This window comes from Falco punctatus, assembly GCF_963210335.1.
Source record: "Falco punctatus genome assembly, chromosome: 2".
Lineage (NCBI taxonomy): Eukaryota > Metazoa > Chordata > Aves > Falconiformes > Falconidae > Falco > Falco punctatus.
In genome coordinates, this window is record NC_137581.1 from 85,602,793 (window position 1) to 85,615,533 (window position 12,741).

Consider the following 12,741-nt stretch of genomic DNA (forward strand, 5'->3'; position numbering starts at 1 on the left):
ATTTGAACATCCTGCATTTCCTGGGTTTGAAGGAAAAATAAGGTAAAAAATTGTAAACTTTATTACAGAGAGGAGGCATACAGTGACTGTATCATTCCATATTTATAGCAGGGAAAAAACTTTCTCTCTTATCTCTTATGTAAATAAAAATGATTATAAATCATATCGGACAACTGTTATCTCTACAGAACAGTAAATTAACATAACTTTTAAAATCTGTCACCTGAATTTATGAAGAGTTTGCACAAATATTGGCTATTACTGTCAAACATATAATAAAACTGCCAAAATCTTCATCATCTTTTATGTGTTTACACTTCTAGCCTTTTCCACTGTGTAGGAAGCCCAGGTAACATCTGCAGCACTGAAAAAGGCCTTAGGAAATAAAATTGGAAGTGACAGTTTAGAACTATCTCAGAGCTTAAATAATATTCAACCACAAATTAAATTCTAATAATTGGACATAACCAGAGTATATCACCTTTCAGGTAATTTTCAGGAAGTTATCCGGTGAATTACCAACCCAAGGATAATGCTGGTACAGTTAATGGCTTCACAAATAGTTTTCCACTACTGTGCTGGGATGCTTTTTAGCAAATGTGAATAAAAGATATAGGCATTGTAATAGATATAATATGTATTATTTATAGCGTTATATGTCTGTGTATATATAGTATATACATAACATTTGAAATTCACATAATATATGTTTTGCAAATTAACTTTTATCTGATACAGCATTGCTTACCACATTACAGCTGCTCATTACTTTTTAATGCATTTTCATAGCTAAGCTTGTTAATTGTGCTCATTTAAGTGGAGATCTGCATCAAAGACTAGTCAGAATCTTACATAGATGCATTTTGATAAGGATAGCATACCTGAAAACTTGTGTGAATGCTGCTTGCTAATATTCTGCTATTCCTTTAGGCCTTAGTGAATGATATCCAGACAATCCAGCCCAGTTTGAACAGTGTTAATGAGGTTGGGAAGAAAATGAAAAGTGGAGCAGAGCCAGAATTTGCTTCCAGAATAGAAAAAGAACTAAAGGATCTCAATATTCAATGGGAACATATTTGTCAACAGGTATCACATCTTCTGCTGTGACTCATTCATTTCAAATTAAAAATCAGGTTTCTTATTGGCAGAATTTGTCCTTCTATGCATATCCATTAGATTTGAAACTGAATTTGACATAGTTGGTTCACATTAATTAAACTTCCATTTTAGGAATATTATTCAGTATGCAGCCATACATGTAAAGTATATTTCTTTATATTCTAATACAATATCTTACTATTTTTATAAAAGAAGTTACATACTAATATCTTAGATCTTAACAGAAATGATTTTATGGCTCCTGCAAAACTGGCATGTTAAAGTGGTATATGGGCTTTTGCAAAAAAAATGAGTTCTTTATTTAGTGTTACATTTTCTTTTGCATCTTGTACTTGCATGTCACTACTCCAGACTAAGTAAGACATTAAGGCAGTAAATTGGAATTAAGAGTATGCACACACATACATTTGTGTAAATTACAGTCTCTGTTGGTCACACAAATTTGAGAGAATAGGTCATATCAGGCAAGGACAGTTATTTTATTTTAATTAAAGACAGTCATAATAAATAATTTTACAGATTAAGGGATTTAAAAATTACTATTATTTCAATTATGGCCTTTGGATTCTCATTCTTTATGATAGTTCAAAGAAAATGTCTTTTAGGTTGTATTGTTTTTACTGTTTTTTCTACTTGCTCATTCTGTTTTCTAACTTTTTAATGTCTATTTCTGTAATAGTAAAACTATTGCCTTTCAAGGTGGTCTAGTGTTTTCTAGAATTATTATTCTTCACTTTACATGTGAAAAATAGCCTTTGTATATTTTTCTGATAAAAACATTTTTCAAAAAAGTTGATCTTTGAAATATGTAAGACATTTTATTGATCCAGTTCTGTAGTCTTTACCCTTCAACTAATGTTGATTTTTTAATTGCTTATTTTTGTAATGTTAATAAGTTGGAATGTCTTTGCACTTCTCTCATAGAAATTTCAAGTAATGCCTTATGAGTTTAGAAGTCTATTACAGTTTTCTTCTGACTTCCCTTAAAATCTGACTGTAATAATTCTGTTCCGTACACAGCACAAATTATTTCCTCTCAGTGAGCATTTCTAACACAACTTGTTCAGTAAGAGCTATTAAACACATGAGTAATAAATATAAAAACCAGTTTGGTCTGTGGGAATTTCATGAAACAATTTGGAAAAATCAGCTTGGGTTGATATACATGCAGTTAATATGACTCTGAGTACTAACAATTGGCAGATACTCTTTCCAGGTGACAGGGATTACCCTGTCTTCAGGTACAATGACTGAGGGAAGAAGCAATTTTGCAGGGCCATATATGGTTCTGCTTCTATACTTGTTGAACATCACCTTTTTATTGTTACTCTGTTTTACAAAACAACATGTATGTAGAACAACATTTATATGTAACAGCTAGTCCTCAAGGATGGCTAGTGAAACCAGTAACAGTCAGAAACTAAGATCAAATACAGAGTTCCTCTTGTTGTGACTGAAAATGACATTTACTGAAGTAGCATCACAGTGCAGGATATTGTCATGATCAGCTCTGCAAGACCAGCTCTGAAAAACAGCACCAGTGCAACTAACTGGTTTTGTTGTAAAACTTCTTTACACCACTGAAAGATGGCTCAGCCAATGGATCAAACAGTTATGGACAATTTTGATAAGTTGATGCAGAATCATAGAAACAAAGAATGGTTTGGGGTGGAAGGGATCTTAAATATCATCTAGTTCTGGTTCCATACATGAGCTGTATAACATATTATATGACCCCTACATAATGACTGGCAAAGGATTTCACAGGAGCATTATTTTCCTTTAAGATAAGTAGTTTCTCCCACTGGGAAGTTCCTTTTTTACTTACCTATTTTTAGGATATACACTTTTCTGAGAAAATCAATAATGACCTCATTAGTAGAAGGGAGCTATGCATATTGCTTTCTTCTCTAGCAAGTTGCATTCAAACTGGTTAGAAGGCCATCTGACTTTATAGCTCAAGAGCCTCTGGTTTCATCCTTGGATGCACTTTCATGGTCTCCTGTGGTGGTTCTTTTTACATCTTTTAGAAGATAGTCCCTGGGTGATGGGTTTTTTCCAGATTTGTTTTCTAATGACCTCAGGATATTCTAGGATCATTGAAAACTCGTTCTGCACAGCAATGACTCACTAAAAAAAAGGATGTATGCACATGTGTAATACTTTCTTGATTACCTGTTATTAATATCTATCTAATTCCTTGTTAACATCTGCCTAATTACAGCAATGTAGTATGTAACAATGTAACATACAATGTTACTAGCAATGGGATTAGTATAGGATTTAAATTGGTTCTCTTCAGGCTAAAATATAGTTGTTTCTACAGTAGCTTTGCATTAAGTACCATGCAATCTTTTCTTTCTTACAGGCCAATGCTAAGAAGGCAGCATTAAAAGGTGGTTTGGATAAGACAGTGAGTCTCAGAAAGGATTTGTCAGAGATGCATGAATGGATAACACAAGCTGAGGAAGAATATTTGGAAAGAGATTTTGAGTATAAAACACCTGATGAATTACAGAAAGCTATTGAGGAACTGAAGGTAAAAGATTAACTAAATCCTTGATCTGTGTTAAAAAGTTCTTTTGGAAGCTCTCATTGTAAAGAATGTCTAGTCGTTCTTTTAGGAAGGTGTCTTTTGAGGTCTACTTTTTAGCCTAAGTTTTGAAGTGGTAGGTGGCTTGAAATAATTTCTATTTGGAATATGTTGGGAGATCTTTAATCTCTTACAATACTACGTTGATTTTTTTCCTCTTTGTTTTATTGAATACTTGATTTTGATGCAGCTTCCAGATTCTTTTATGTAAGGAATAATTCCTAAGAATCAGGTGTTAGCAGCATTTAACGGATAGAGTGAAATCAGTTTTATGTCTTCTCTTTGTATTAGGGAGGGATAAGATTTAGGTTTTCAAGATGCATGTTGGTGTGTACTAAGTATGCATAATTTACTGTTTCTTTAGTATAGCACTACAGGAACAGCATATTTTGGTCTCAATTAATAATGTTGGTTTCATATGGGGTGAATATGGCCTTTGGACAAAAACACTAGTTTGTGATACATGCTGAAGTGTACTCTTGCTCAGCCACTGGATGTGGACTGATTTTTACTTCATAGGTGAATTGTTTGGCCTGTGCTATTCAGGAAGTCAGAGTATATGGCTTTAACAATCTATCCAACACTATGTTCACATACTCTTCATTGTCCATGGGGTTTTGTCAGTGTTTGAGAGTATCTGACCGTGCAACCAATGATCTCTTAATTTAGGACAGAAATTACTTGATGCCAGTCAGAATATACAGAAAATATGGAAATATAAGTAACAAGTTCAATTAATTGTAAGTGAGACATATCATAAAATGGTGTGGGTTGGAAGGGACCTTAAAGACCATCTAGTTCCACCCGCCTACAAGGACTCATTCCACTAAACCAAGTTGCTCAAAGACAGATCCAACCTGGCCTTGAACACTTCAAGGGATGGGGCATCCACTATCAAAAGTAAACATCTGCTCTAGAGATACAGGATTTTTTTAGTAACTAAATATCAAACCTCAATTTTATACATTATACTGCATAAAAAAGTGGGTAAGATGTATAGTTTTAGACACAACCTTTATAATCTATTTCCTGCTGAATATTCTGCACTTCAAGCTGAAGTACAGGCTGTGCCAAAATGTGACACCTCAACCTATGCAGATAACCAGATCATTTGTCATGCATTCCTTCACCTGCTTATGATGATCCTTTCCCTGAAGGCTTGCAGCCACCTCTTCTGTCACACACAACAGGCAAAATCTAGACAAGAACTCTTTGTTCATCCTGCAGCCCATTTCTTCCCACAGCTAGGGAAAAGGAAAGCCAAGAGCAACCTCGTAAACTTTCTGACAATGGCAGCCTGATCCCAATTATTCTGGTTCATGGACTTTCTCAGACCCAGAGAGAAAGCAGGTGGTTTGGAGCAAGGTTTTGGTTTAGTGTTTTCGGGCCAGGGAGTTCCCATCTTAAATTCCTGTGAAGACCAGTACACACTGATGCCACTATGTATACCATCACTCTGTTTCTGGTAGCAGTATGTCTGCAGTCATAGACACCATCCCATTATAAGCACCCAGAGGAAACAATGCTAGGTATGATAATCTTATATCTTACAAATGAGACAGCATAACAAGAGGGGGAGTAGCAAAAGATGGAGGAAGAAAGTTGGGAATTGGGTTTATCAGGTGTTGTGCTTATATAGGCTAAAACAGGGAAAAAGTGGCAGGTTGATGGTACCAGATCAGTTATATAGGATTTTTTAGTTATGGGTTTATTTCACCATCCATTTGTTTTTCTCTGTGTCCCTTTAATCTTTATATTTCCTATGTCTGTTAAGCTTCTTTGCCTAGGGTCTGATGCAGAAAGTGCTGCTTAGGCAGACACTCCCTTTTCCCTTCGTCCTCTCTCCATGTTAGGTTAGTGTCCGCTGGTCGTGATTAATGGAGTTGATTTTTCCATCTCTGTAAAGTGAGAGAATGGAATCAATATTAATACTCTAATAAAAGTGTGAAATATACACTGGAGAAAAAATTATTTTCTCATTTTCTCTTTAAATGCAGGTTAATGACAGTGGCAAGGATAGAAAAATCAGTCATAAGTATTTTCCTTATTTTCTGTCTTGCTACTTGTGATTGTACCTTAAAACCTGGATACATTGATTTATAACACCACAGTTGGTTTTGGGGTTTTTTGGTTTGGTTTTTTTTTTGTCAGTTGCAATTCATAAGTTGTTATGGCAAAGGTATTTGGAGCATTTCTTGGGGAAAAAAAAACCAAACCAAAAACAACGTAATGAAATGTTTTACTTTTCTGATCTCCAGAAAACTAAACAGTTGTGAGATGTTAAATGGTATTGAGTATCGTGTACTGGCAACAAAAGGAAAAAAGATTGGGTTTGGGTGCATTCAGATTATGTCAGGCAGTCTGGGAATTAAATGGCTCTTGGCATTTTGTTTTGTGAGGTTGCTGAATTTTTTTCCCTCTTACAGAATTCTGTCAGAGAGAATTCTAACAGTTATTAGAAATAAGTTTCCTTCTTAAACCGGGACTATAATTTTTGTTTTTCAGAGAGCAAAGGAAGAAGCCATGCAGAAAGAAGTGAAAGTGAAGCTTATTACTGATTCTGTGAATAATTTTATAGCAAAAGCTCCACCTGCAGCTCATGAGGCATTGAAAAAGGAGCTTGATGTTCTAATTACCAGCTACCAGCGACTCTGCAGCAGACTGAATGGAAAGTGTAAAACTTTGGAGGTTGGATATCTTGTCAGTCATTGTATTTATAGCCCTTCTAACTGCATAAGTAAGGTAGAGAGTAAAGATGTATTAGCATATAGGATCATAAGTAGCCTAAGGCTGTCCTCGCTTCATGAGCCATATACCAAATACCACATACCACATGGTATGAGCCATATACTAAATCTTTTTGAGAATCATATGTGCTAGAGAGTCATATTAAAAGAGAAGCCTCAAACATGGCTCTTATGTGGAAGACAGCAATGGCTGCTCAGGGTTCTTAACCATCTGAGTTAAGTGAAGAATCTGGCTTCTGTAGCAACCCTGTGACATTGTTTTCACCAGCTCCTCTAGGCATCTTTCTTCCATGGCTGAGATTTTGATTAAATGGCACTGAAGCCAAACAGGGAGTTTTATCTCAGCATGGGAACAGCATTTGATCTGCTGGCAAGCTGAATATGTCTCATGCATTTTGACTCTGCCATTTTGGCCAACCCCATTAAAGACTCTTGCCATAGGACTATTTGCGTATTATACAGTGGTCACAGTGAATCAGGTATGAGTTTTTGTTGTGAACAAATTTGGAATAGATAACTTTTTACAGGACAATTTTATACCTGGGTAAAATTTATCTCCTCTAAATTTCACTGTGACAATTCTGTCTAAGCTGGTAGCCTCTATTTCTCCTGATCATTAATGTTGTTGTTGAGTGGTAATAACCCTCTATAAACTCTTCCTAGACCCGACACATTTGATATGACCAAAGTTAGGTGAGATGAATTGCATTCTGGGAAACTTGATATAAAAACATCCTAATGCATCTCAATAAAATTATATTAACTTCTATTAACAAAAAGGGAGCAAGGAAAAGGTGATTTATGGAGAGTTTAAATGTTTTGCTTGTGCATAAAGTGCCATTTTTATTTGCTTATATAAGTATCTTCAGGAACTGTAAAAATAAAATAGTGGACAACAATTTAATTCCTGGAGAATAAGAACATAATTTTATTTTACAACATTATGTTTAGTACTCTAGCAGTTAAGTGGTCTATAAATTGCATTAGATGTTGTTTAAAATTAATTTCCATGAAGATTTCCATCAGAATTCTTGAAAGCTGTGTTTGTAGACATTTTATGAACCTGTTCTTTAAGTAATTAATATACAGAATATATAAGCAGCCTAACTACATCTTGTCAGAAAGATACAAACCTCTAACATGAGTCATTAAAAATTTGATAATTTCTATATTTATATATTACAAGAAAATCTTACAGAAAAGCATAAAAAGTGGATAATTCATAAGACAGAGGATTCAAGTCATATTTAGCAGAAGTATTCACTTTTTCACACTATATTCTGTGGGTTTACTCTGTTTAATCAGAATGTTTTGGTTGTGATTTATATCTATTTGGAACATATAAATACTGGGGGGAAAATCAACTAAATGGCACTGTAACCATCAGATATCAACCATGTTGTTTTGGCGATGAAACATGTAATGTTTTAAATGTTTTAATAATTGAAAGTTACCTGTGACATTTTCAATCTCAGTAAACTACTTTTTCTCCATCAGGAGGTATGGGCATGTTGGCGTGAATTATTGTCGTATTTGGATGCAGAAAATAAATGGTTGAATGAGGTTGAAGTGAAACTGAAGGCAACTGAAAATATCCAGGGAGGTGCAGAAGAGATTTCTGAGTCTTTAGATGTAAGTGCTGACTTAAAAAATATCATATCACATGTATTGATAAATTGTAAATCACATTACTTTCAAAACAAACTATGATTCAATGTTACACATAAGAAAGATGCAGATGATTTGGCAAGTTCTGTGTTCTCACTTCATTCAATAAATGAGGTTTTGAATTTGAATCCACCTAAGTGAGACAGAGTAATTGCGTGTGTTATGCCTGATGTCATAGACAACTTTTGGTGACAGTAGAATACTTGTTCTTAAAAAACATGGCTTCACTTAAGCCAGTCAAGAAAATGAAGACTTCAGAGAGATCAAGCTTTCATCTTAGTACTGCAACTCTGTTCACTATTACTTAATTTTTATTCATGGAACTCATTTAAATTTATTCATGGAATTAATTTAAAATTTGTAGAAACTAAGTTAATTAGTGGATAAAAATACAAAATGTTACATTAATAATGCATTTTTGCTTTTGAACTTCATTCAGTCAGATACTCAAGCATTATTTTTTTAAATTTTTAAGTACACAAATAGGCTTACTGAAATCACTGAGCGTAGTCCCTGGTTTTAAAATCAAGTACCCAATTTATTGCTTTGTGAAAATTCTTTATTTGCAGTACAGAATTTGATGTCAAGGCATGGGACATAGCTATTTATATCTTTTCTCTCTTTTTTTATTGTGTATGAAATGTAAAGTTACGTTTTTAAGGCAAGTTCTGATTGCTCCATAGAATCTTATTTGCAGAAAGGAAAACAAAGTATTTTTTTGACCTTGTTTCAGTCTTTGGAACGTTTAATGAGACATCCAGAAGAAAATCGCAATCAGATTCGAGAATTGGCTCAGACTTTAACTGATGGTGGCATCTTGGACGAACTGATCAATGAGAAACTTGAGAAGTTCAATACTCGATGGGAAGAACTTCAGCAGGAGGTATATTTTAATAATTGACCTGTCCTCCCATTAAATAGCTGACAGTCTAGCACCATTAAAAATATAATAGAATAAAATATTTTCTTTGTACAGTTCCTAACCAGTACACAAACAAAGACTTATTTTACAAGTGGATGATTTGCATAGATTTGGTAGGCTAACTCCTGTAGGTACCAAAGCACCACATAGCTGCTTGCTCACTCCCCATGTCTCCTGGTGCAATGAGACAGGCAACTGTAAAGGGAAAAGCAACAAAACTCATGGACTAGAGATAAAAAACAATTTAATAAGTGAAAGAAAAAAAAAAGGGGGGGGGGGTGGTTAAACAAGCGATGCAAAACCAATCACTCAACACCAAGAGACTAATGCCCAGCCACTCCCTGAGCAATGGCACTTTTGGAAAAACTACACCACCACCACGCACCACCCCCGGCAACCCCCCTTGCATTGCTGAGTGTGATTCTCTGTGGTACAGAATATCTCTTTGGTCAGTTCAGGTCAGCTGTCCTGGCTGTGTCACTGGGAGGGGCAGAGGGAGAAAGAGGAGGCCTTGGCAGTGTGCAAACACTGCAAACAACAGCTAAAACATCCCTGTGATATCAATTTTGGTTAACAGCCTGGCATAGCACCACATGTGCTGCTGCAAGGAAAATTAACTCCATCCCAGCCAATACCAGTACAATAAGTAACCCTAAAATTCCAAAACTGAAGTGACCGTCTAGGGTATTTAATCTTCAATTGCATATTTAGACATGCATTCTCTGACAAAACTGTTATTGAGAAGCAAACTATTTTCAAAATTAAATACGAGTAACATCCTCTTACAGGTATATTATTTACTAAACAATAAATAAGAATCTTTGTATCAATAAAAGGTTTTATAAAGACAGAATATTGAAACATGTTTAGCACAAGGACAGTCAAATCTGGCAATATGCTAGATTAGCAATCTTTGCCAAAGACACTATGAAGAAAATTTTACTACTTGTTTGATTATCCCACTAGTGGGAGAGTATACGTTTTTGCTGGTAAATCAATTCAAAACTGTGATACTTGTGCATGGATATTTACTTTTAATATTAGGAGTTTATTTAGCATATATTTGTGTGCGTACTAGTAGAAACGCATGTATGGCAGAACCAAACAGAATTCACCAAAGAATTCTTAGACAATGAAAGGATACCTAAAGAAATAGCGCAACTACTAGTACTTTACTAGTAACAAAGATGGGGACAAACTAAATAAACAGAACAACCTTACAGGACAGCGTAACAAGACAGTTAAATTACACAAGCATTCAGTGTAAATACATGAAAATTGATACTCATGGAGGACCTTTGACTTCATATACAAAATTGTAACTTTTGAGCTGACCGTTACTGTTCAGAAGGTAGATCTTGAAGTTATGAAGAGAAATATCATTAAGATTCCAGATTGATACTTGGTAAAGCTATGAAAGGAATTATTAGGGAAAGACCTAAAAAAGGACACAGTCAGTCTTTATGATTGGAACCAGAACATGTTCAAAGATGAGCTACAATGATGGTCAAAAGTTACTCAGTTTCAGTGATACAGAGGATGCTTTGGAAAGCATCCGTGTTAGAATGGTGATAACCTACCATGACGATGATAACATTTTTGCTTCTCTTACGGTCCTTGAAACGTACTTGTTCTTGAAAACAGTGGAAATAAAAGCACTACAATAAAATTAGGGAAGGGTTCTCAGCTGTTCTGAGCTTAAACTTGAAGGGTAAAGGGAGGGAAAGAGCCTGTTTCCCAACTACCTGGTGGTATAGTCAGTGCAAGCATTCACATAGTCCCATTTTGTTGGACAATGTTATAACAGAAAAGTAAACATAACTTTCTGTATGCCGACTCTCTCCCTGCCCCCCACCCCCCCTTTTTGTTTTTTTAACGTCTAACTTATCTTTTAAAGCAGATACATTCCTTGGAATTCTGCTTCTTGGTAGCTGTTGTTTTTTTTCCTGACTTAGAGGAGAAAACTGGGAACATAGAGAGGGCTTCCAGTATGCAGAACCAGGACTTTCAAATAGTGTTACTGAGTGATGGGAGAATACTATTCATTCTTCACAATAATAGAAATTAAATTAAAATTCATGCCATCTGCAGAGGTTAAATGTGGAAAGTACAATATAAAGATGTGTGAAATTCTGCAGAAAATTTGAATGAGTATATAAGCAAAATACATTGGATTTTTTTTAACTGCTTTCCAATTTAATTTAAATACAGACAAAAATCAGGGGAGAGGAATTAATAAAACAAAAAGTTTTATTAATTTTCCCACTGAAGCCTCACACAGGTTTTTTCATAGATTCCTGACACTGAATTTTCTGTGCTGTTTGTGTAGCCCTATTGAAATCCAAACAGCGTGCACTCTCCTTGCATAAAAATCCATTGCAGGCACATAACACACATAACACTATTCAGCTTGTGCTCAAGGTCACTTCCACTTTAGGCAGTCTAATAGACTATTCTAAAGTGGTTAAGTTATTTATTTTTATTTGAATAATTGTGCAGATAATTACCAAGACAATAAGCTCATGTGGGCAGAAACTGATATGTGAAATATTTATTCACTACTAATAGAGCAACCAAACCAAACCACTACCATATGAATGATGCTGCAAGGCAGTGCAGCATGGCTACTGAGATAGAGATTCATTTTTAAAGGCTGATAATGGCTTTATGTTTGTATGCCTTATCTTCTGTACTTAACAAAGACTGAGTGTGTTTAGTTTGCTTTTGAACATCTGGGACTGATCGATAAGTGACATACCTTTAATTTTCAAGGACTGATTCACTTACAACACTATATATTGGGTCTAAAAAACATGGTTGCCTGAAGACCTTCAAGCTAATATTGCAAGTGGCTATCATCACTTGTAATGCTGAAAGTTGTTTACATCCTGTCCAGCAAAATTCAGAAATGTCGGCTAGATATTCTTGAGACTAAACTTGCAAAAAAACTGTACAAAAAATTATTGTTCAGATGGGCTTTACACTAAATTAAATTATTGTTCTTGTGGAGTGTCACTTAATTTCTTTTAAGACTCCCCACAAGATTACCTTTTGTATTTGTCAAAGAGCACATCATTTGACACATTTTTTCCGTTTTGTTCTCCTCTCAATATACGAAAGAATTCTTCATGCCCCATCTCCATGCAATTGCTTTGAATTTTTCTAAGAGGGCTGCTTTTACAAATTCTGAGACACAGAATTTGAGAGGCATAATCTGTCTGTAGTGATAACCTAAACAGATAGAGCTTGTTGCTGTTTGCAGTTTTGGATTATTAGAATTTGTAGAAGAATTAGTTCTAGCTTGGAGGGTATTAAAAATTTCTAGGCCCTAAATGACTTCTTTGAATGTTAGAAAAGTTTTTTCTAGTTTAAGTCTAAAAACTAATCTGCTCTGATTCCAAACAAAAAGCAGAGATTAACACATTAACAATTTGATGCAAAACATACAGAGATGTAATATATCTCAGACACAACTGTTATAACACCAAGAATTATGTCAAATTTGAAAGTAACTTAAACAACTTAAGAAGGAATTTTAAAGTTAAACTTTCCTAACTTTTAATTTTACCCTGCAGTAATATTTCTTAATAATTAGAGAGTGCAACTAAGCCAAAAAAACCCACCAAAAACCATAACATATATCTGTCTTTCTTAACAGATCCCTTTCCATGAGCTATAATTTGTAAGCAAAT

The 12,741-nt window shown here is 34.8% G+C and overlaps 1 protein-coding gene across 12 annotated transcripts in view; it reads left to right on the forward strand.

Annotated features, from left to right (window-relative positions):
* The window catches only part of DMD (dystrophin), a 1,276,803-nt gene that overhangs the window by 563,158 nt on the left and 700,904 nt on the right, over positions 1-12,741 (forward strand). For all 12 annotated transcript variants that reach the window (XM_080377714.1, XM_080377711.1, XM_080377709.1 and 9 more), the window contains 5 exons: positions 931-1,086; positions 3,488-3,658; positions 6,218-6,400; positions 7,957-8,091; positions 8,861-9,010. In XM_080377714.1, the coding sequence (XP_080233840.1) occupies positions 931-1,086; positions 3,488-3,658; positions 6,218-6,400; positions 7,957-8,091; positions 8,861-9,010 (795 nt within the window). The remainder of the gene's footprint in view (positions 1-930; positions 1,087-3,487; positions 3,659-6,217; positions 6,401-7,956; positions 8,092-8,860; positions 9,011-12,741) is intronic.